General features: G+C 39.7%; 2 protein-coding genes across 2 annotated transcripts; one reads left to right on the top strand and one right to left on the bottom strand.

Annotated features, from left to right (window-relative positions):
• Positions 1–530: 530 nt before the first annotated feature.
• Positions 531–25046, top strand: LOC134211156 (opsin, ultraviolet-sensitive-like). The gene is made up of 5 exons (XM_062687796.1): positions 531–920; positions 987–1153; positions 9574–9616; positions 14652–14788; positions 24299–25046. Exons 1-5 carry the CDS (start codon positions 676–678, stop codon positions 24850–24852), a joined length of 1146 nt encoding a protein of 381 aa, XP_062543780.1. The 5' UTR covers positions 531–675; the 3' UTR covers positions 24853–25046.
• LOC134211157 (E3 ubiquitin-protein ligase sina) lies at positions 18482–20466 on the bottom strand. The gene is made up of 2 exons (XM_062687797.1): positions 20312–20466; positions 18482–20250 (listed from the first exon to the last, which is right to left on the bottom strand). The coding sequence occupies exon 2, from the start codon at positions 19968–19970 to the stop codon at positions 19116–19118; it is 855 nt and encodes a 284-aa protein (XP_062543781.1). The 5' UTR covers positions 19971–20250; positions 20312–20466; the 3' UTR covers positions 18482–19115.
• Positions 25047–25900: the final 854 nt, after the last annotated feature.

The following is a 25900-nucleotide window of genomic DNA, read 5'->3' on the forward strand; positions in this document are numbered from 1 at the left end:
CTACGGATCACTTTCTAATCCTTCGCGATGCCCGTTCGAGTTCTACCTATCGTTGGTCTTACTTTCATTACTCAATCAACCTGTTGCACAAATTCCCTTAGTGTACGTTATTCCAATACCCAACGAGGTCTTCTACAGCTTTTCCTGCTGGACATGCTGCAAAGCATGGCCATTATAATTACTAATTGAAACGACTCGATTAACCTGAGCGTACAGCACATTTGCATGTTCTACTGTGTGCTTGTATCACTTGAATAAATGGGCATATCTGGAGACCAAAATTGTGCCAGTTCCAATTGGAATGTAAATCTAGAACATAGAAATTGAAAATTTCAAATTACTCAACAGATTAGCCCTGATTTGTATCCTTTTAATTAAATTATACAAATAGGCACTTTAGGGCTAAGTTTCAACAGAATCGAGAACCGATAAAGGACTGAATAATCCGATCAAAATAACTAATCGCATTTGAATCAATTCGGCAGTACTCAATTATAAAACCGATAGCGGTATAAAAGACCCTTCAAACGGAAGAAATATTTGTCAGTAGGCACCGTGAAAGTGTCTAGGACGGTGTTTTGGATACTGGACAAGCGTGGGTGTGTTTCGGCGTGATAGTGTTGGATTTCCCACGGTTTACTCCTTCGGATTTACCTACAACCTCATTCGATCAAAATGCATTTCCTAGAGCATTTGAGTGAAAATTTTACGACAGTGCTGCGACCGGAGGCGCGGTTGTCTGCCGAAACGCGTTACCTAGGATGGAACGTGGCCCCCGAAGACTTACCTCATATTCCGGAGCATTGGCTCAAGTATCCGGAAACCGAAGCCTCGTTACACTACCTGCTCGGGTTGCTATACGTGGCCTTCATGGTGTTTGCCCTGATTGGGAATGGGCTGGTCATCTGGGTGTTTTCTTCGTAAGAATTGTAACTACATTTCCAGTGTATCGTGGTGCTCATACATGTGTCATGTTTGCGTTTCAGTGCGAAGTCGCTAAGGACACCTTCTAACGTATTCGTGGTGAATCTGGCGATTTGCGACTTCATGATGATGCTGAAAACTCCCATCTTTATTTATAACTCTTTTACCAAAGGCTTCACGACAGGACACTTAGGGTGTCAAATTTTCGCCTTCATGGGTTCATTATCCGGTAAGTCTATCTATCTATGTATCTAATCTATGCTAGTATTGGATCAATCAAGATTGATATTTTTTCGTACAAATAAATTCAACGGGAAGGACATTTTTAATTGTAGGCCTATTGGAATGGATATACAAATTCAAATTCATGCATGAAAAGCTCGGAGAAGTTTTCAATTATTAACCCTTTGTTTCCCACGACTTTTTTCAAAGATTTCAATAGGAATTACCTTTGATAAAAATTTAAGAACCAAAGTTATTTGACATAGCCATAGGGTAACGGTACCAATAGTGGAGGTATTAGTAGATCCACAAAAGATTTTTTTTTAAATTGATAATTATGGGAAATGCACTGCTTTAATATCTTAGTCAATAGATAAACTAATAAATTTGCTAACAAAAATGAGATAGATGTCATTTAACATCAACAATTATCAAATATTGCTTGCACCACTATGGGTACACTCTGGGAGCTGCGGACTCGTTCGATTCTTATTTTCAAGATATTTTGCTTGACACCCGCAAATTTCCTCTCAGTGTTCAATGTACACGCTACAATTTTCTCACATTGAATTTTCATTATGTTTATCCTTTAGAAATTTATTTCAAAGATTTCGTCGATTTACTGCTTTGCATAAATTATTGTACCGATCGTACACTGAGGAAAATGGACGTATGATTTTCAATCAAACGCCTTATGAAAATTTGCCACAAGGAATCGGTATGAATTTCAATATGTTGCCTTATGAACGATGATTTTCATTAAAAAAAAGATGAGTGCGGCAGACTGGGTTCGAACCATGGACGTCGGGGTCGGGAGGCCAGTATGTAGACCACACGCCCATCGACGCTTGAATACTCGGAAAGGTAACTGCGTATAAGAAGCACTGTTGGTGGAATAATCTGTCGAGGATTCATAAGGCGCCAGTTATGAATTTCGATAGTCCAGTTCGCTGAGTGTAAAATTCAATCATGCTGTTCACTTATTAAAACTTCTCGATAGGTTTGAAATGACACCAAATAATTGAGTTTTGTTAGAAATTAACTATAATTAGTATGAGTTGATTTACACGTGTACTCTCTCGACTGCGCTCAGAATGCTCAAAAACTCTCTCGATGCGATAGATACTTTTTGACAGCTTGCTTTGGAGATTTTTTGACAATCGTTTTGACTCTATCCGCAGCTCCCAGGGTACACTGTTCCTTTAGTGGCGATAAAAAATAATTTTGGTTCCTATAGTGGTGCTATGCGTTGGTTTCTTATGAGACTTGCCACTATTGGTACAGTTGCACCACTATAGGTGCAAGTGAGTCAATTTTGTTAAGGAAAATCATTGTTTTCAATAGTTTTTCAAGCGAAATTTTAAGATAAGTTGCATTTAACAGGATATTTAAAGCACGACGCATCAACTGAAACCCACTACCTCCACTACTGGTGCTACCTCCACTAAGGGTACGGTTACCCTAGTAGAAAACGAAAAAAAAGTTCTTAATTGTTATTTGATTGTTATCAATAGTTTAACTATTTAAACACAAAAATGATTATATTAGCAGTATAATGAACCACAAAATTGTTCAAATTTGTTGTTGAAACAATTCAATGAAAGTTGGAAGGTGCAAATGTTGATGGTGATCTACAATAGCTACTGTAGGCCAAAACAAAAAGGATGTGTTTTAGAAGAGATATTATGGATGAGTGTGATTAATCCGCTACTTGTCGTAGAATCATATCTATGGGTAACTCAATGACGGTAGAATGAGGTTTACCGTACCATAGTGGTAAAGCATCCGTCTAGCGTAGGAGGTGTTGGTTCGATTCCCGCTGGTAGGCAGTGGATATGTTTGCTTATTTCATAAATATACTCCTCTTCAAAATACATGTTTTCGGGGTTCAGTTTCGTTTCGCACATAGGTAATCGCCTCGCAGCAGTGTTCATTGAGCACAAGGGCCTCATACGCCTGTCACTGGCGAACAAAGTTCGTGTACTCTGCATCGAAGATTAGAACCGGTGTTAGGGCGCAATCGTTAATGCGTGCATATTTATATTCGGTTAGTTACTGCAAATAAATTATTTTTCGAGTCGCCATAATGATGATGATTGAATGGTTAGGTTTGATAAAATATCGAAAACAAAAGTACGCATAAAAATTGCCTCGCCATAACAAAAAAGTGGTAGAGAATTAACACTGTTGTTTACATTTTAGAACCAAATCTAGATGTCGCACATGTCGGGGTAGGGCTTCAGTGCTCCGCCTTCTCCCCCTGATTGAGCACTTACACAGTTATTAACTGGTTTCTAAGCCAAGTTACCATTGCTGCATTCATATACCATGAGTCTAACACGATGATACTTTTATGCCCAGGGAAGTCGAGACAATTTCCAATCCGAAAATTGTCTAGACCGGCACCGAGAATCGAACCCAGCCACCCTCAGCGGTCTTGCTTTGTAGCCGCGCATCTTACCACACAGCTAAGAAGGGCCCTATTGGTGATACACGTATTAAATCTTCGAACATTCGAACCTATAGTATGAATGAAAGAAATATCAACAAAATTTGGAACGTTCCTAACAAAGAATGTATGAGGTGCGAAAACGGGACTATTTCGCGAATCACCCAAAATGTCCCGTACGAAGCAAAGAGTGTATCAAGTGCAAACCGTTTGGTCATTTCGCTGCTCGGTGCCGAACAACAACAGTAAAGTGGAAGTACTCGGAGAAGCCACAATATCGAAATTCAACAAAAAAGCCAGATTAATCTACCCATCCGTAATGATGCCTTTCTCGTGTATTATAAAATACATTTAAAAAGCTCATTAGAAAGGTCAAAAATGCTCTATAGGGGAATAGATCACATTTTTTCGATCATTTTGCATGTTTTTGCGTTGATTAAAATGCATTGCCACCATTTTTAAAAAATACGGGTTTGAATTTTTTTCCAAAGTGGGACACTCGGGAAAAAACAATAATTTTTCAATAATTCCAAAATGCAATGTCCTATCGAACAAAATTTCAATAACAAGCAATGGGACTGCATCCTCCATCGAATGCAACTTGTTGCGAGTAAATTGGATAATGCTAAGTTCCAAAAAGTGTGTCTTTTTTTTTCTTCTTCCTAATGGAGAGGGAATCTGCTCAACAGACATCCTGGGTTGTCCAGGAAGTGCGGGGTTAGGGATCACCTCCAACAGCAAACAAGGGAGCCCATAGTCCCTTCGGTACAACCAGAAAGTAATGCTTCAAAGGGGGGCCAGTGCACAACGCACCCTCGAGGTTAGCTGCGTGTCCTTGCAGCACCGAACATCGTGACTCGCTTTTTTAGAAGAACACCATGGTATCGTGCCAGCGCATTGCCGGCTTTCTACTTCGCGCCTGCTTCCCTCTGCACGACTGGTATCAAGAATGATGATGCCGCGTGCACCCCAAATTGACCTCTCTGCGATAGGGTCTATTCGTCAACACACAGAGGAACTTGCCGACGCGGTGCCTACGCCTGCCCCAGCCTTGACGAGGACCCCTTTCCGTCCTCGGACTCGGAACCCGCCCGGTTGACCAACGCCGCGAAAGCGACGATACCATGTTGTTCTTCGCGCGGGTTCGACCACAGAGCATGACCACCGGTATGACCCATGAAGCCGACTCCGATCCCTTGGACCACCTTTTATTTGCACCTGAACTAGCCATCCTTGAGTCCACGCGCCACCTTCTGTGTAGCTCCGAGACGATTTGGGCGATAGCCGATAAAACGGCGTTCCAGCCAACTTCATCTTTACACATCCTCCGAACTAGGTTGTCCGGGGTAGTGTCCAGACCACATGTGGCAAGCATGTGGTCACGCATTGCGCGAAAACGTGGGCACACGAACAACACGTGTTCCGCCGTTTCCTCTAAACCTGCGCACACCAAACACTCGGGCGTGGCCGAGCAAGCCAGCTGCGTTACCTGCACTGTGATTTTGCAGCACGCTTAAACGCCGGGCACTTCGAACCCCCCATGGGGTGCTTGCTGTTCACAGCTTTGCTGGAACAAATCAAACAATTGGGAAGGTTCATGCAGCATTGTGCCTTATGTCCCTCCAATCCGCAGCGTCGGCAGAGATTGCTTCTGTCAGAACCTTTGCAGTGCCCCGGTTCCAGGCACTTGAAGCAAACTTCGGGTTGCTCGTATATGCCCACAGGGCATACCGACCATCCCACCTTGACGCTCCCTTACTTGACTACCTTGGAGGCGTCCGCTGCAGATAGCCGAACCAATGCTACCTGCGTCCCTGCCGGACCTTTCCGTAGCCGAACGGCTGCTGTGCGTCTCCACTTCACACTGTCGCCGCAGTGCCGTGATGAGCTCTTCGACTTCGGTGATCTCGTCCAGGTCTTTAACCCTTAGATTCACCTCCGTCGTGAGTTCCCTCACCTTGACCGTCTCGCCTAGAACTTCCTCCGCCAACTTCTGGTAGGCGGCGCCCTTTTGCGAGACGCCCCGCTTCAGCTCGAGGATCATCTCGCCCATCCGGGTACGTCTTATTCGACGTACGTCGGCACCGAGTTCACCGAGCTTGACGTCACTCCTCATCGCCTTCAAGACGTCCGAGTACTTACCCTCGTCCGTTTTGATGACTAGGGCATCGCCCCTGGAGCGATTGGCGCCTACCCTAGACTTCTTGCTACCCTTATTCGCCTTCAGCCCTTGACGTCTTCGGTTCCCTCTTGTTCTTGACCAGGGTCCAGGAGGCGTCATCCCCCTCTATTTCCCTGGTCTGGTGCGGCTGAGAGCTCTCAGCCCTGCCGTAACCCCTTACCACCGTCTTTCCTCGGTGGATTCAACCTTGCCCGAGTCCGCGAATCCTTGGGCCTCAGTCTGGGTACCCAACTAACATTTAATGTCAATGTAAATGTTATGTCAACTCGTCTATACGGCTTAAAGCTGAATATGTGTGCTATACATATGATCAAGAACTTCTATTCAATGCTTTTACCAGCAAATCTGGCGAATCTATTCAGCTGTTTTTGACGTGTCTGCACAACTACTTTACAGCATGTTACACAGTTTTTTCTAAATCTTTACTAAACCATTTAGTAATATAATACGCTTCAATGGCGCTTATTCAGATTTTTTGAATCTGTTAAATAAGTTTTATACAGCCACTGAATTCAATTTGATTAAATATTATTTGAGAGGAGAGTAAATTTCGGGAGTTTATTCAATGTTTTTTTTTGTGAAAACTCAAATATCAATTTTGTTGCTACCTAGATTCGAACTCCTGATCTCCTGATTCAATGGCCGCTGCTCTGTCTTCACCGTCACTTTGACATATGTAAATAACAAAGAAAATTATGGATGTGCTTCTTCGCATACCCTATAGGTTGTTTTACTAACGCTATTTTCAGATTCATGCTGTATAAACGTTAGAAAGAGACCTACATGCTGCTTTCAGCACATAAGCTTAAAAATTATGCTTTCAGCATTAATTCAACCATTATTCAAACATCTATCAGTATGTTCTGTTGGCTAACTTTTATCCATCATCAATCCCTGAAATTGTTTTTAGGCAACATTTTCTCGACCTGTATAGATGCTACTGTGCTGCTAATCGTTTAACAGTAGCCGTCAACAGAAATATCGCTTCTAAATGGCTTGTTTTCTTACGCTATCTGCTAGCATTAATGACAGCGCTTTGTCAGTTGCTATAAGAGCAGGTGAATATCTTTATAGCTGCATTACAGAAATCAATAGCTCATACACAGCTCCGGCAACAAAAATCAAATGTAAACATAGCGGTTTTGACGTTCCATACTGATATGCTATTAAAAGAAGCAGTAATAGGTTTACTTAAACGTTGTGTAATCTTCAAAGGTACAGAAGTTGCCTAAAAGCTTCGTTAGTTCATTTATAGCGCCATTACGCTATATTGTTAGTGCTATAACAACAGCAAAAACGTTTTTCATTGTGAATGCTACTCACCGTAATATGGGAAGTTGCTAACAAGCAACTCAGTTACATACATGAGCTCTTAACCGATAAGCTTTGTTGCTAATTCAGACAGAGCTGTTTTATGACTATGTGAAAGCTGCATAAACGATAAAAGATTGAATATATTCGGCACACTGACTAGCTGATAGGTATTTGGGTAATAGTCGAGTTGAAGTTTAAGGGATTATTTGTGGAGGCTTTTCTTTTATTCAGCATTGGCTGCTTTTATTCAAATATTATACAGCCAAAGGCTAGAAGTTGAAGCTTTTAGCACCAAAAATGTTAGTTGGGTAGACCTCGACTCCACGGATTTCACGGGTTTACACTTGGCCGTCCTGACCGCCCTCTCCAGATTGGCGTCCAACATCGACTTTCGAAGTTTCAGCAAGCTCCTCTTGAGGTCCTTACTGATATTATGCTTCGATGACGCAAAGTCGATGATGGCGTCCAGCTGTTCCGTCGCCACCTCGAAGGCCGAAAGCCCATCGCGTTTGCGGTTCATCGCCTCCACATGCCATGGGCCGTCGATAACCTCTACTGACATAGCCGTGGAGAAGGTTAAGTGACCCACGCTGGCGCTGCGCACCGAGCTGCCGACTATTGCCTCTGGCCTCCTAGCCGGAGACCTGAACAACCCACCTCTTGCGAAGGTGTTGTCACTTACATTACTACCACTAATTGAAGAATTGACTTGGTTTTCCATTTTGGTCCCACGAGTTGCTCGGGAAAAGAGATCCACCACGCCAGAGCCCAGCATGACGCGGTAAGGGACAATTACTGTGGAGGGTGCCCAGGTACCCCACAGGCTCCGTTAAAGGCCTAGTTCATTATTTCACCCCCCTGGCCATGCATCCCCTCGGCACGGGTTGCTTAAACGCCTTGGGATTAGGGGTAAGGGACGATGGTCCCCTTGGTCGCACCCACTCACTCTAGCTGATGTCAGAAGGACAACAGTGCCCAGGCTGAACTACCAGCTAAGTACAAAACCCTTAGCTGGCGGTCGATTGTCATCGGAAGACCCGTGGAAGTGTGAGATTGGAACTTGTGAGGACCAGAGCTTCCCAGATGTCAACTCACAATTTCGCAGCCCCCAAAAAGTGTGTCTACAAAAATTGTACACACCGCACACATCACCTCAGTTTGTCGAGCTGAGTCGATAGGTATATAATAGCAACCCTATAACCAGAGACCGGCGGAGTGAAAAACTGTCGAAATGGCAACGTATGAAATTGCATGAAATCGTGAAAATAATACTGGCAGCACTTTTTGCTTGCTTCTTATGGATGCAAAAAGTAAACAAGTGGAAATGGAACCGCTTTTGACGGTTCGATTGAAAACAAGATGGCGTCTTCGCCGATCTCTTATTCTAGTATTACTAGTATATAACACTATGGGTCTCCAGGCCTTCTATCAAAAGTTCTTTTTTGGAGCAATCATATAGCCATTCGATACAACTTTGTTGTACGAGAATGGCAAAAATAATTGCCATTACTATGTCTGAAACTCGATTTGTGCATATGTACAACATGTGCAAGATTTTTGTGTTTGAAAATATTGGAGGTAACCACTTCCTCAGGGGCCTTTCTAAAATTACGTAAGGCTATAGGGGGAGGGAGGGGTCAGGCAGAGCGTTACGATCCATACAGGGTTGTTACGGAGACACTGAAATTTCTTTCGCGCCAAATCCGCGCCATTTCCGCGCGACATGAAATCCATTCCGCGCCAAATCCGCGCGAATTAGGCAAATACACGTAAAATATAATTTTTGCCTTGCTATCATTTGCTATCATTTCACTCAGAAAACGAACTTTTGATGCCATAAAGTGATTTACACGATTCTTATGCTTCATACAGAATTTACGTTCAATCAAAGTTAATTGCCTATGTCCGGGGATTAAACCACCCGACTTGGACATTAATTTACAATGTTGTGAAAAATCATATGTGAATATGTACATTATGTGTAATATATTGATTTGGAAAAAGTATTGGAGGTAACCACTTTCCCTTCGATGGGACTCGAACTCATGAACCTACAGTACGCTAGACTGGTGCTTTAACCAACTAAGCTACGAAGGACCTCCGTCGGCCTTCTCAACCTAGCGGCTACTGGTGCGAGCTCGAGAATCCCAATAGTCGCATAGTCGCATAGTCGAATCTCGAGCTCGTTCAGTAGCCGCTAGGTTGCGAAAGCCGACAGAGGTCCTTCGTAGCTTAGTTGGTTAACCAACTAGGGTCATGGGTTCGAGTCCCATCGAAGGGAAAGTGGTTACCTCCAATACATTTTCCAAATCAATATCTTCCACATAATGTATATATTCACATATGAGTTTTCACAACATTGTAAAAAGAATTTACGTGTTTTTGACACGATATTTTTTCGATTTAGCAGAAACCTACTTTAGTGTAATGATTACAGTATAATTTAAATATTTTTAATTAATGATATATTCCTAATTTACAGGTATTGGTGCTGGAGCAACGAACGCATGTATCGCATACGATAGGTAAACAAATATCATTTATGATAGAATCATTAAATACTTAATGTTTTCACAACTCGATTTCGAGAAAGCGAAGTTTTTGGAAAATGTCGCAGTATGGCTGTTACATAATATTTTAGAAATAAGTCGTAGAGTTATACAAGCGATCTTGGTAACAAAAGGTAAAATAATATTAAAAGAAATAGAACTAGAAAAACCCTGGTTAATCCACCAAGCCATGATGCTGTTATCTTCGTGCATTATATAGAAAAGAATTTTGGCCATAATTTTTAAGCCCATAGTGTCAGTGTTTGTATGCATCGACTCTAATGTTTGTTTGTGCCCAAAAAAATCTCACACGTTCTTCAGTCAACTCCGAAGCCACGCGGTACGGTAAGACTCTACTGCAGAGTGGTAACCAATGGCAGTGAAGACAGTTAATGCACTCTTCAGTGTGCGGTATTCATCGGCCATAGATCAAGAATTTTTCGTTTGTTTAGACCCGTTGCGTTGGTTCCCCACGAGAATTGACGGGGTCTCGTATTCGTAAAAGACTACCGGTGTAAATGAGCGTTTTGTAGATAGTCAGTAGTTTTGTACGGTCAGTAGTTTTGTACCCAAGCATATAAAATTTTCTGCCACAATTCCTCTTCGGATTTCTTTGTGGGTGTTGTTTTCAGGTTCGAATGCGTACAACATCAGATCTCTCGTCGCGTTGCCCAAACGTGACAGTTTATCTGAAAATCCATGTGCGTGTCTTACCTGCCATATCTAATCTCGATTTAATCTTTCATCTGCGGTTTTGAAGTCGATAAGTAAATGATTTGCAATCGCGGCATTTCTGCAACGTCTGGTGACGGCGAACACATGGTCCGTGGTAAAGTGAACGCTCATCAGGGATGCAGATCAGAGAATCAATAGTGCTGTCCAATGAGAGCTTGAAGTAGCTCGAAGTTTCTCTTTGTCCTGCTCCTGCCCATTTGTTGACAAAAAAGAACGAACAGGACGGGAACAACTTCGAGCTACTTCGAGCTGCTCATTGGACAGCACTATTATTTATTATCTCCGACAAAAACAAAGCTTTGTCGTTGGTTTCGCAAGCGCATCCAAATAAAATTGATTCCCTGTTCCCTGATGCAGATACAATTCTTATAAGTCTGCACCAGTCTCAGCTAAATGTCTGTATTTGCCTATATGGAGTTTAGAAGGTACAGGAATTAGAAAATTATTCAAAAACCATACAGTTTTGGCAACGTAGAATATCGAGGTTTCAATAATCAAAAAGTCGGTGTAAGACTTAGCCGAGTCAAGCACGGAATACTGAAGAAAAGTAAGGTTGCTGTTGAAATACGTATTCTTGAAGTTACTGTAAAGTTACAATCAAGTGAAATAGAAAAATACTATCTCGTCTTATGACAAGTGAAGATATTCAAGTAAAACGCTTTGAATAATGTTCTTATCAATATGTATATTGTTACATTTAGCATAAATTGATAATATTTACGCAATTTCCCAATTGAAAATCCGTTGTAGAGTTTGAAAGAATTCTGTTCGAAGGAGAGGCACAGAAGGAACAAATTCGTTTGGAAACTCAAAGAACGGAACGGACAACGGTTTACAAACGGAGAACCTTGGGTCTTCCAAACTTGTTTGGGCTTCCGAGCGAAACTCTTTTTGTGCTTTCGAATAAAATACTTTTGACTTCTAAACGGAACCTTTTAGGACTTCGGAATCCCAAAACGATATCCCTTATAAATAATGAGAAACAACATCTCGACTCCACTCGGAATCACAAAAGTATTCCTTTCGAAAGTCTAAAAGGAATCCGTTTGAATGTAAAGCCCAAAATAATTTCGTTCAACTGCTCAACAAGGTTCCGTTCGGAAACCCAAGAGAACTTTGTATTCAAAGCCCAAAAAGAATGTTGTTCAGACATATAAAATAATTCCTCCAGAATCCCATATAATTTCGTTCGGAAACCCAGAGAAAGGACTTGTTTGGATTTACGAACCGAGATTTTTTTGGTTTTCTGAACCAAGCTTTTTTTTGGCTTTCGGAAAGAACTCACTTTTAAAATATTTACCAGCTCCCTATACGAAAAAAAAACTGTAAATTTAAAAAATGCAGTAAGTCAGCATTGAATGAGAATTTTCAAACTCTAAATATGTCGAAAAATAAAAAAAGATAAATAAATTCAATTTATTAGATAAAATAAGGAAAAGCACCTGTCTAGCGTACAAGTTTAGTGGGATCAAACCCCATCGAAGGAAGTGGTTACCCTCCAATACATTAACCACTCCGGGTGGCTCAATACCCGGAATATAGGCAATTAACTTTGAATGAACTAGATCAAATTATTAGATGAAAAACTCGAAAGTCAAAAGTCAAAAAAATCAAGATGCATTAGCGAATTTAAAATGCCAAAATCGTGTTTAGATCGATTTTAGAAAGCAAAATAGTGATTTTGAGCGAAAAGAAAAATTTAGGCTGTAGAGACTCTGTTACCCGAATGGGGTCAGACATGCTTCGTTATGCAGGACTTTGTTCGTAAAAGCGAATTCGACTGCACTTTGATAAGGCCGACGATTTCATCCGGAACTCCATTGCGTCACAGATTATCGTGTTCCAGGCGGTCAGAAGGGGCCTCCTTTAACCGTGCGACCATACTGAAGGTGGCTGGATTCGATTTCCGGACTAGGAAATTTTCAGGTTGGATATTTTCTCAACTTCCTTGGGCATAAAAGTATCATCATATTAGCCTCATGATATACGAATGCAAAAATGGTAACTTGACTTAGGTAACCTTGCAGTTAATAACTGTGGAAGTGCTTAAAGAACACTAAGCTGCGAGGCGGCAAGGGATGAACTGTTCTTTGGCGTTTTTTATGCCCAGCATCTATTATGCCTAATGTATTTAGGAAACAAAGGGGTGAGGTCTGATGTGTGACGATACACACACAATTCTCGCTTAACTTTTCAAAAGGACCTAAGTAACATTTTTTTCATGAATTAATTTGAACACTGCAATCAATAGATTTCATGTTGTTCTGTTGATTGCGCTATTCAAATTAAATCATGAAAAAAATGTTACTTAGGTCCTTTTGAAAAGTTAAGCGAGAATTTGTTGATGCTCCATACAAAAAAATGAAAATGTATGTATGAAAAATTTTGCGTTACGCGATTAATGGATCTTCCCTTATAGCTGACGTGCTTATGCCTATAACAGAGTATGCCCCTATCTGGCTTGTCATGCAACAAGTCAAGTAAGGTACAATTTGAGCTTAAAGTGTGTGTATCAATCAGGATGTAGTGGGATTTCTTATATAAAATGGCTCGACTTGTGATAATATTAATGTCGTTTTCGGTTATTGCTGGGTCGAACCTAGTTCTGCATCGGATCCGCTCTAACAGCTGTCAAAACGTTCGGTTATTCGTTCAGGTTGGATCGCGATCCGCACCAGATCCGACCCAAAATGAATGAGGTTCGCTCTGCCGATTTATCGAGATCCAACCTAGGTTCACCAATACATTCAAACACAAACTGTCAAACTGGTGTTTATGTTTACGCTAAAGGAAAATGAAAACGTAAAAGACACGGATGGGTATTTGATTTTGTTTGTTTCATTTGTTAAATTTATCAATTTTGTTGCTCTTCCACGCAAAAATGGATTATTTTAATTTTGTGCTGTCTTCAAGTTTCTCTGATGGTGAATCGGATTCAGATATCGACATATTTTTCGCTGATTAACTCAGATGATAGCTTCACTATAAACAAAATGAGGGCTGAAAATTTGGTTGAAAATGTGATTTATAAAATGCAGTGACGAGAAGGTAGCTGCTATTTATTCACTATTACGTTGTGTATTCGAACATATGCTTTAGGTATAATTTCTCTATCAATGGGAAAATAGCGTACCAGAGTATCTGCCGCTATGAAGTTATTTATACCAAAATGTTCATACCATTATTTTATTCATTATTGCAATCTGTGCATAATTTGTTCAAGGTTACGGATTTGAAGAATATAAACATAATGTATTAACCCTGGCTTTAACCATTTTAAGACTTTGACAACTATATTGCCATCAACAAATTAATTGTATTTATTTATAAATGATTTATTTATAAATAAATTCGAATGTTTATTTAGGAACAGTTTTTATACGAATTGAGCATATTTTTTTAGTGGAAGAAAGGTTTTTAGTTGTAATTCGTTAAAAACCGACAAAGACATATTTTATCCCATTGATATTGATTATGTTGAATCTCCTGTTTAGATTATGTAGTGAAAAATTATTTGCCTCTCTTGTATATTTGGTTTTTGCAGTTTTGACGAAATCGCAATTTATCCCAAAGGGTCCCCTCTTCTTGGGAGAAAAATAGCAAAAAAAAATGCAAATAGCAAAAAATAATGCTGTTCAACTCTTGTACGATTTGATTCTTTGTTTTAAAATAAAAGGCCAAATCTCAATAAATGTTGTATTGGATTTTTTACAAAGTGTTTCCATATTTTCTTGTACTGTTCCATTTCAATGACATAATTGATAATTCAAATTTACTGTAACACAGTCACTGTTACCCAAAAAGTTATATAGAATCAGCATAACAGTTTATCGGGAAACACGGATTGGCATAAATTCTTTCACGGCAATCCACATTGCCGTCGTCATTCATCACAAGCTCCTAATCACATTAATTTATTGATGGATTAATAGTAATTTTAGTCATTAAACAATTAACAGAAGAAACGTCTGATTTCCCCCATAATTCATAAAACAAGAAAAAAATAACACTAATAACAAAATTCAATAGATAAAATATGTCTGTTTCTGCCAGCTGATAAAACTGCGAATTGAAAACAAAACAGGTGATAGTGATTGAGTTCTCACTAATACCATCATACTGACTCGATCCCGATTCGTTTTTCGTTCGGTTTTTCAGAATCGGGGTCGGACCTGACTCAGGTTTAAAACCGAAAACGACATAATTTAATGATTTAATGATAATATTACTTTTATTGCAAACGGACAGTAACTGTATTTTTTTCCATATCACACAGATATAATACCATCGCTCGACCATTCGAAGGAAAACTCACTCATACTAAAGCCATATTTATCACAATTCTTGTATGGTCCTACACCATCCCATGGGCCGTTCTGCCGTTGTTGGAAATTTGGGGACGCTTCGTTCCTGGTAAGTATGATTGATCCTGATTTAAATTACCCGTTGCGCATAGTAATTCACCTTTACGCCGTATGTTACAAAGGCGCATCTATCAAATCTTTTGCCTTTGGTTTTTACTTTGCGGTTATTTGTTTGAAAACCCAGATTAATCCACCTACAGTGAGATTTTGACCCTTCCTTAGTTATAAGGAAATATTTCTAGACTTCAGTATTTAAAACGAGATAAAACTACTCAACTTCCCACGGCGATTTACCGCGAAAGTGACAAAATAATTGCCTACCCAAAGGCGGATTTCATGGGTTGAGTAACAACACAACGAATGATAATGCACTGTACTTCATGCTGCCTATCCATGAGGCGCTTGTCGGATTGAATAGCTATTGAGACATGGTTAGTTACTATCGTAATGCTGGTAGCATATATTGTACTCGTAATTTCTAGAGACCTCGATATTAATTAATCCAGAGCTAACTAAATCAGTCATTGATCTGAGCGAAACTCAATAGCGTTCAATAATAATATATGTTTCACCTTATGGATGCCTAATTTTGGAAACTAATCTTGCTTAATACCTTAAAAATGAGTGAGATTTACATGGTAGTAAATTACAGAATTTGCACACATACGCACACATATACATGCATATAAGTGGTCGATTAGTGTCTCAAAACATGCTCACATTTGCTATCTAGCTTCCACTGAAGAAATTTTTGTAATCCCTTTCAATTTTTACGTTTTTGCTTTTCTGAGAAGATTTTCTAAATGCACCTCAGTTAAAATGATTTGTTTCTTTGAAACAAATCAGAAAAATAGGTATTGCCGATTTCACCAATTTGAAGAGTTATACTAATGACACACTGGTGGTATAAGTACCATGGTACAAGAATCTTGAAATGAGTACCGTATCGATTATTGTCTTTATCAAAGATAGTCTTGGAATAATTTTCTTGTCCTCTTGTACCATGGTACAAGTACCACAGGTGTGTCCTTAGTATTATGTGTAGATTGTGATTTGCCCGCTTCTTTTTCTCACACTCACTCTCATTTCGGGTTGATCGATTTTTGTTACTGAAATTTACCCAATTATAACCCTTTATTCGTTAGTCACATGTAAGCGTGTACACTAAATCGATTCCCGCCATGATTTGACGTCTATTTGTTTTCAGATTGGGCACTCACACTCAAATATTATACACGGAAAATCAAACTTTTTTGAGTGTATTGAGTGTGAGAAAAAGATGACTGTGAGAAAAAAAATCTCGCAGAACTCTTATAAAGTGCAAAAAGCGCAATATATTTCCATATTATATCATTTGTTATAATTATATTTTCAATATTCAAGTGTATTTGTTTAAAATACCATACATTTTATTTCATAATTCACGAGATTTCTTGATAGATCAATACGTAACACACCTGCGTAACGCATACAAAGTGAAATTATAGACACTTCCGAAGGAAGGGTAAAATAACGGTTTGTGTCGTCGAAATATTTGTTTGAAAAATCGGTTTTCTTATTCACTGTAGGTGCAAAATTTATTTCGAAAATTGTATTGAAGGTAACGCTAGACTGGTGCTAGTGCGTTTGAAATCATATTATACCACTTTATTCCGTACGTCAAGCAAGACTAAAAATGTTGAATCAAACAATGTTGCTTTCAGCTTCTCAGGGTCTGTCTCAATTGGATGATTAAACTCAAATTAAACTTAAAAGTGACAGTTCAATAATTATCGAATAACCCTGCTGGATGAGCAGGATTACTTTTGACAGATATCGAATCATTCTCGATCGATGTCTTATTGGAATTGCTGGGTAGCACGCAGCCATTCTTATGGGCGGGTGATTTTCAAATTTTCGAACTGTCAGTTTTAAGTAAAATTAAATTTGATTCGGGAAATGAGACAGAGCCTCAGTCGGGAAAAAAAATCTGACGCATTCAGGATTATTAGCTTTATCGTTTCCTGAAAGAGAATCGAATATCAATTCATCATTTTAGAACCTAATAATTATTATGATTTAATACTAATGACACAATGGTGGTATAAGTACCATGGTACAATAATCTTGAAATGAGTACCATACCAATTATTGTCTTTATCAAAGATAGTCTTGGAATAATTTTCTTGTCCTCTTGTACCATGGTACAAGTACCACAGGTGTGTCCTTAGTATAAAGAACCTCTTTCGGCCACCGCAAATCAGCTGGCACAGATAATCTTCGATATGACGTACCCCCGATAGAACGTACACTCGATATAATGTCACTCGGTAGTAATACTAGAATAAGAGATCGGCGAAGATGCCATCTTGTTTCCAATCGAACCGTCAAAAGCGGTTCCATTTCGACTTATTTACTTTTTGCATCCGTAATGAAACGTACACACGGTCAAGCAGTTTGACCAATATTGACTCCACCTCTCGTTTATTCAAACATCCATAAAGTTTTACCAACAGCGGCACGAACAATCAATTTATTCGACTAACAACATCGTGTGTGATACCGAAGCGTCAACTTGAGCACCAACCATCAAAAAATATATTGGGGTTTGTGCAACTTCGATACAAATGCTCAAACATGTTCGGCGAACCTTGACTCCACCCCCGACAACTCAAACCAAAATCAAACCGTTTTAATTTTTTCCAACCGAGCCGCCAACTGTCAAATGGTTGTTCGAACAACTTCACACACGTTCAAACAAAGCAGCAACCGAAGCGTTTTCTTGGGGCGGAGTCAATGTTCGTCAAACTGCTTGACTGGTGTGTACGTTGCATAAGAAGCAAGCAAAAAGTTCAAGTGCTGCCAGTATTATTTTCACGATTTCATGCATTTTCATACGTTGCCATTTCGACAGTTTTTCACTCCGCCGGTCTCTGGTCATAGGGTTGCTAGTATAACATTTTCCCCGTTATAACGTACACTTTGAAAAATAATTTTAATTTGGCTAGTTATTACAAAATTATTGACTAAATTATTATGATCATTCAAGTAGGGATGACATTATTGTATGGAGTCTATTTTTATAAAAGAGGCATTTATTACTATGGATATTGCTCATTTTACCCCGATTGAGAAGCATTTAATCATTAACACAAACATTAACACAAATTTTGTGTTATTTTTGTAAAATAAAAAAAAGTATTTAACAATAATTTTATAATAAATTGACCATTTTTTGAAACGAGTCTTCCATAGTAATTTTATTACCAATAAAAACGATTTTTTTTGGGATGGCTTTCTGAAATTACGTAACAGGGTAAAAGTAATATAGTGTAAACTTTCAATTATGAAAACTTGAACATTATTAATAAAAATAAGCAGTTGGTCAGATTATCCTATTGGCAAAATTACCCCCACGCCCCCTAGATTAAGTTTTAGATCCTTGAGAATCATACGGATTAATTTTGGCGATTTCAGTTTTGAAAGCTTAAATACTGCACATTTTAAATTACATTACCATGCCATTTCAGCCATAGTTTACCTTAAATCGGTCATAAACAGAATAGTTTTCATTATTTAAATGTAGTAAAACATGTCATACTCATAATTTGAAACAAGCAATAAGTTCCACTTGAGAGAGTGCAAAATTTGTAACAATTTAGTTCAAACGGAACCCTGTCCATTTTACACCCACCTCTCCTACTTACTTACAAGCGAACTTTTGCTGCAATGGAATTTCGGACCAAAAACAACTCGATACATATCATCGATTACTCCAATAAAATTTGTTTACTGACTGAAAATTTTACATCTTGACACTACCAGCTACTATGCACGCGTCCGAAAAAAAAAACTGCTTTATCGTATTTGATTCGCACTGTCTCTATTTTATCATGGGACACATTTTCTGCTCTGTGTACGCATAGATTCAATTAAAGGGTGGAATCTTAAACGCGTTGATTTGTCGATAAAACCTATCGATACTGAACTGCATATATGTACTAAATAGTCAATATTATAATGAAAATTCATCTTTTTCTCATAGCATTACAGCTCAACTGCGACATAACTTGCTCCTATCATTTTTGTTAGTCAATTATGTCAATGTAATTTCGCATAATTTGAAAATAATCAAGGCAAACTGTTTTTCTTCGTGATGCCTGTTTTGACTGGGAATTAAATGTCCAAAGTGTTGGTGATTTAAACAAAAAGATTATTTAAGGACAAAGCTTCGTGATCGATAATGTTTTTCAATACCACAATAACGTTTTTTTTTTCGAGATTCTTGTAATAAATGTGCATGCATGATTTTACGGCTGATAAATTAATTTAATGTCCATATTAAAGATTAAAGTAGTATGTTGGTCAACAAAAACCAAGAGACCCCGGAATCTTCTTTAAACTACGGAAATTGTCACATTAATTCCAAGATTTCCGTTGTCCGCGAATAACTGTGCAATTGAGGTATCGAATACCAAACAATCTGAATTGAGGATCGCACTTGCCACACCCTCGTGAATGGATCTCGGCATGGCTTCCCATGTCAATCGACGCCGGTTTCCATTCAGTTCCAATCGGTAGGCAAAGTTCTCCGCTTCCTTACGAGATCCAATCAACTGGACAATCGCATAAAATTGCTGATGCCCATCGTATTTTTCCTGCTTCTCCAACACCAGCATAAAGTGGTGACCAAAACAGGATTGCATCATGACCCAATCAACCGCACCCGGCAGATTGATATCCGTCGCGAGAAATACAATGTCTTCACCTTGTAATGTAGTAATGCTTTTGTGGGACATCATCAGATGTGGCATGACGTAGTCCAGTGATCCCTGCCACTTGCAGGATGCTCCAGGGCAAGGACAAAGATACGGACGAAACTCACAAGCTTCCTCGTGATCTGCCTTCTCGGTGTAGACCAGCGATACAGTACAACCGTGATTCGAATGTTTGCAGGGAAACTTCACATTCGAGGCCACCTTCTCCATGGCAAGATTGCGAATGTTGCCAAGGGATCCTCGACATGTGGGACAACAGGTCAATTTAGAACGGCAACTGGTGCACACCAAATGGCCACTTTGGCACTGCAGAATCGGCGGTAAAACGTAATCGAAACACACGGGACACTCGAACAATGAAGCCAAATCTGCAGAAATTCCGCTGTCTCCGGCGCCCACCGATGAAATTGAGGAGTTCGATGAAGACGAACCAGTCACTTCTCGCCTTTTGGGGTTGTTTATTTTGTTCGACATTTTCTTCTTTGCTGTCCAAAAGATTTCACCGAAAGCTACTTTTTACCCCAAAAAGTGCCCAAATCACTTCAACGCAAGAAAACCGAGGAGCAATCAAAAGTAAATTTGATTAAAAAGTAATTACTTTGCTTAGCTGCTGGTGCTCCGCCACCTCCCTCTTTTGGGTGAAAACGCTACTGTCAGTGTTGTGTTAGATCATTCCACACAGGGGCCATAAATTAATCGTCCTTCCTATCGGTTTTCCATTGCAGCAATAATCACTGTGCAAAGTCCTGTAAAACTAATGAAAAATCGCTTTGCAATCCGGAACGCTACAATACATTTTTCAAATTGGTACCTACTTCTCGTCACCGCAGCAATCTGATTGAAAAGTATTTTTCTTTTAATTCGATGTTTGCGGAGTTACTGCACTTTGTGTGTTTTTCCTCACAATCACCTTCACTAAACTTGTGTTCGATTCGACTGATGAAAGTGATGACTGACAGGAGGAGATAGCCATAAACACTGAAAAGCAAAACTATCCAAAACTGCCTTCCCCATAAAAAATTTGACAGCTCCGAAATTTCACCATCACAATTGTTTTCACTCTAAACCGACCCGGTGACAAGCGTGGTGTCATCATCATCAATAGACATAGACCGCTGTCATCATTGAAACGCAGTATGAAAAAATATTATAGCCCAGGACATCCTGGCTACGATCTGGCGATGGGCTAAACAATAGGATGTCAGTAGCCTGCTCTAAACCGTAGTTTGGGCCAATAACCCTAAATTTGAGTGAAACCCGCAAAAATCCAAACGATAGCCGTACCATTATTAGAACGGTTTACGTTCCACGTTGAACCATAATGCCAATGGTACTGGACCATAATCGTACTATCCAGCTTTTTACGCTTGCTATAGGCGAATTTGAGTAAAGCTCATCGATCATTTCGACATCTGGTGGTCGTCACAAGAACCACGAAAAAAGTGTCGGCCAGAAAAGAGCATTGGCAGCATACGGAGGAAGTACGATTTTCGCGTTTTCTGGTTAATCCAACCAGTTATGAAAGCTGAAATAGTCGCAAATTGGAAGAAAATTTTGTTTTCTTTGGAATGAGCTTCCATCCGGTGGGAGCTTGCAAATGATTTTTCGATTAAACAGCACATCTCTTGCAGTGCCTCCACCGCACTATCTAGGTTAAGAATTCCCGGATTTTTTATTCGCGTCTTATTTGGGTGGGATTCGCCTTCAACAGTTGCTTAAAGACTGCAAGTGGAAGTGGAAAACATGCGACCGAGCATGCGACCATATACCAAAAAGTGAAGTAAATTTTACCAAGAAAATTTGATTTTGAATGTAAATAATCGCTTCTGACGACTTTTCTCCCAAACTCTCGCAGCGCTCTCTACCACTGGATTCTTCTCGAATTCGCCAGGCGAATTTGAGTAAAGCTCATCGATCATTTCGACATCTGGTGGTCGTCACAAGAACCACGAAAAAAGTGTCGTTGGCCAAGAAAGAGCATTGGCAGCATACGGAGGAAATACGATTTTCGCGTTTTCTGGTTAATCCAACCATTTGTGAAAGCTAAAAATCGGAAAACATGCGACCATATACCAAAAAGTGAAGTAAATTTTACGAAAAAAATTTGATTTTGTATGTAAATAATCGCTTCTGACGACTTTTCTCCAAAACTCTCGCAGCGCTCTCTACCACTGGATTCTTCTCGAATTCGCCTATAAGGCTTGCTAACGTTAATCATCTTTCTCTTGCACGCGCACGGAGGGGATAGGATTTGTTTTCATCGGGAAACGCTTCCGAAGCGTTTCCCGATGAAAACAAATCCTATCCATTCTGTGCGCGTACAAGAGAAAGATGATCAAACGTCAGCAAGCTCTATAAATTTACAAGGGGTGAATCAAATTTGACATATGCTGTGAACTGTTGTAACGTTATAAATAATATATCATAATGATGTGGAACGCGCGTGTATTACACATATATGAATCAAATAGGGACGTTCAATTGCAATTGTTCCAAAACTGTACCTCAAACGCCTGCAAACTTATATTTTCATAGCCACCTAAAAGAAGTAAAAATGAAATTATTAAAATATAATTATATTAATGAAATATCAAATCAAGTTTTAAAAACATTCTCGAACGCAAATATAATAATGACAGCTTAATATTTTTAGCAAAAATTTCAGAGTCACCGATTGCTAAGATCCATCTTTGAAAATTATAGTGGAAAATTATTGATTATGGTTCGTAGGCTGTAAACCTGTAAACTCATTGGTTAAGGTTGAGCTAATTGTTTTACCATAGATATGTATTGTTCGAAAAACTTAATGTTAATGGGTAACGATATCAACTATGTTCATGTTATATTTGTAACTGGACGAAGAACGGTAAATAATTATGCGGGAATTACTTTTCTGGAACTAAACGGTTAGAAAAAAGGACCTAATTTTAGATACTTTTTTTTCTCATGCATCTCCCTCCCTTTTACCTTTCTCGCTTAGTTATCGCTGGACCGTCGCGTCGCTCAACCAGCGAGTGCTTTCCAGTTTGGTGCTGCAGCGACGCATTGAATTTGCCTGCATCGCTGGGGCACTAACTGAAAAAGGTCGCCATCAGCGACCAGCGACGTTTCAGTCGAGCAACCAGACATCATGCATGCGTACAAAAAAGGATGAGATTGAGCAACGACTCAATGAAAATTTTATCCACCGTATGCTCTTATCATGATAAACACTCTCGATGTACTCAGCGACTTCGGTTGCTTCTCACTAATACAATCGAACACAGCTGTCATTTGACGAAAAGCACGTGGTTTTGTTTTGAGCGGGAAAATTCTCCCTATCTTTCAACACGGCGGCTATCTTGACGTCTACTTTCGCAATCGAGCCTACGAGAGTAAGACCGCCGCGAAAATCTAAAAAAAGATAAGCGCGACAATACCTCACATTAACATTGATGAGTCGCATTTAGACATCTCAATGCGATCAGCTCATGCGCTGTTTGCCATGGCAAACCTTTGCAAACAACAGCGAAAGTGCGTAAAACAGCTTGGGCGGGAAATTTTCATTCAATAATATCGTCGCCTAAGTAACGCCAGCTATGCATTGCTAGCGCATGAGACGTACATTGAGACACGCTCACTCAGTTATTTTATGCGCGCTCTAGGTTTTCTCGTCGCACTGAATCGGTGCTACGTGAGCTTTTGTAGCTCATGGCACACTGTCTCATCTATGTATACATGAGAATTAAGAGACTTTGCGAGCAACGTAGTTGCGACAAGTTCATACACGTTTTGGCATCGACAATATTATATACTTAACAAGGGCAGTAAAATGTGAGAACCCAACCTTAAGTTGCTTTTATGCCCAGACAGTCGAGACGAGACAATTTCCAAACCGAAAATTGTCAAGACCGGTACCGGGAATCGAACCCAGCCACCCTTAGCATGACCTTGCTTTGTAGCTGCGTATCTTACCGCCAGGCTAAGGAGGGCCTCACATGCCAATGTAATGAACCATTAATTCGTTTTTATAAGTGCCCTGTTCTACTTTCAAGGCTATATTTTTACAACCATTTAGCTTCATGGCTACTTGGACAGACGTTTCACCACAGAGAACAGACATGGAGGCTAATGCAAAATTTTGTTGAAAACCTCTTGAAAACTCCTCAGTGCCGCCGACGCAGACTACCCGACATACAAGCTCAATCTCACCTAGCAATGGCGTTGCCTTGAGCTACGTAAACAAGGTGATGCTACCATCTAGTGGCAAATCGGGGCAAATTTTTACCAAAATTCTCAGCACACTAGCACCGCGCAACGAGGGCATAACGACATACTTTCAAATGACCAGTACAAAGTTTTACACAACTGTACGATTCAAGATGAACGTCGGTTCTCTGTGGTTTCACTAAGCACATGTTCCAGCGTTCACCATGGCGCTTCCATCGGGATCGGATTTACTTGTGTTTGACGTTTCCACACTACCGCCATCTTGATGCCGCTTGCCCAAACACAGTGTAGTTAGCACTGAGCGATAATGCTTACGTAATGATGGTTTTGATTGCATTTTGTTCTAAGTGAGACGTCTGTTTCTCTGTGGAGTAACTGTAAAAGTAATCTGATAAATATTGATACCGAGTAAATCCACAATAGTAGCAGTAATACCTATTTCACATAAAAAGTAACAACAATACAGTAAATCGTTTTCAATAAGGCGAAATTCTACTTCATTATTATATCACATTGGAAAAAAAGTATATTGAAACTTCTTAGACTTAATTCTTACCAACATACTAACAACTTCATTTTCCATTTGATTCCAGAGGGTTACCTGACATCATGTACTTTCGACTATCTAACCAACACGTTCGACAATCGAATGTTTGTCGGGACAATTTTCACTTTCAGTTATGTTCTTCCAATGAGCCTGATTATATACTACTACAGTCAAATAGTAAGTCATGTTGTGAATCACGAGAAAGCTCTTCGTGAGCAGGCGAAGAAGATGAATGTGGACTCACTGCGATCAAATCAAAACCAGGCCAATACTTCGGTAGAAGTGCGAATAGCGAAGGCCGCCATAACGGTATGTTTCTTATTCGTTGCTTCCTGGACGCCATATGCCGTACTAGCCCTAATTGGTGCCTTTGGAGACAAGAGTTTGCTGACACCAGGAGTAACTATGTTTCCTGCGTGTGCCTGTAAATTCGTCGCCTGCTTAGATCCATACGTTTACGCCATCAGTCACCCAAGGTATAGAGTGGAGTTACAGAAGAGGTTGCCTTGGTTGGCGATCACGGAATCGCTGCCAACCGACTCGGCATCTACTGTTACCGATGCATCAACAACAAACACTTCAGCACCAGTGTCCTCTTAAGTTCGTTTATTTATTTAGTTTGGATTAAGTATTGTAGAATAAAATATTGTTAAGCGATGAGACACCGATATTGATGAAGACCTGCGCTATGTTGATACGGATACGATAAGGAATTTTACCATAGATACATATATACTATTTTTGTGCAAAATGTTGTGAACAATAAAACTTTATTGAATGCAATTTAAAAAAAATCATTGGTTACATATTTATATTTCTTGTTAGAGAAACATTGTCATTGGCGTTATAAAGGCGCAGGTGTACGGCTCGATACCTACGTAGCGGTTCCCGGATGAAAAATATTAAAATATCATAAATTTTATTGTAACAACACCATTTAAAACATACTATTCACTATTGAATGTAATGGAATTTTGACAATAAAATCACATGAGAAATAATCAAGGGGTGGGTCGCTGAGCACAATTCAAATTGTGTTCATTTAAATTTTTGCGCCACGGTGTACGCAACGTGCCACAATTGGTGATTGACGGAAGTACTGATAAAACGAAAAAGTTTGGCAGCACTGTTCGAACATAAACAATAGACTTATGTCAAAAGAAAGAAACAAATAGAAGAAATTCTAATTTTTACCAGTTCGGCTCCAATGTTTCAAAAGGACGATATTGCTTTTGTGAAGAAGTCCAATGGCAGCAGCGTATTCTATCCTTACATTAAATGGCACAGGATTGCATTGGTGCGCACACATTAGCCACCAGCGACGGAAGAAGCGCCCTTTTTGAATGAAGATGCCGAATTAACCGGAGGGGAAGAGGTGAAAATGTTCATATCGTCCGAAAGGCGCTTCAAAATGATATTTATCAACGTCTTTTGGATATTTGCGGAAATAATCATCATGAACTTCAGTGTCGGAAGTGATTGAACTATAGCGCCTCCTCGCTCGCACCGTCCTCACTGATTGGTGCTGATTTAGTTCAGCAACGGCCGGCATAATCAATTGTATTTTGTATTTAAGATTTCCTGTCTGCTCTAGAAATAGACATGAGGGTATATGTATAAGTAAAATATGACGGATGAGATTCCAGAG

Source organism: Armigeres subalbatus, chromosome 2, assembly GCF_024139115.2.
Source record: "Armigeres subalbatus isolate Guangzhou_Male chromosome 2, GZ_Asu_2, whole genome shotgun sequence".
Lineage (NCBI taxonomy): Eukaryota > Metazoa > Arthropoda > Insecta > Diptera > Culicidae > Armigeres > Armigeres subalbatus.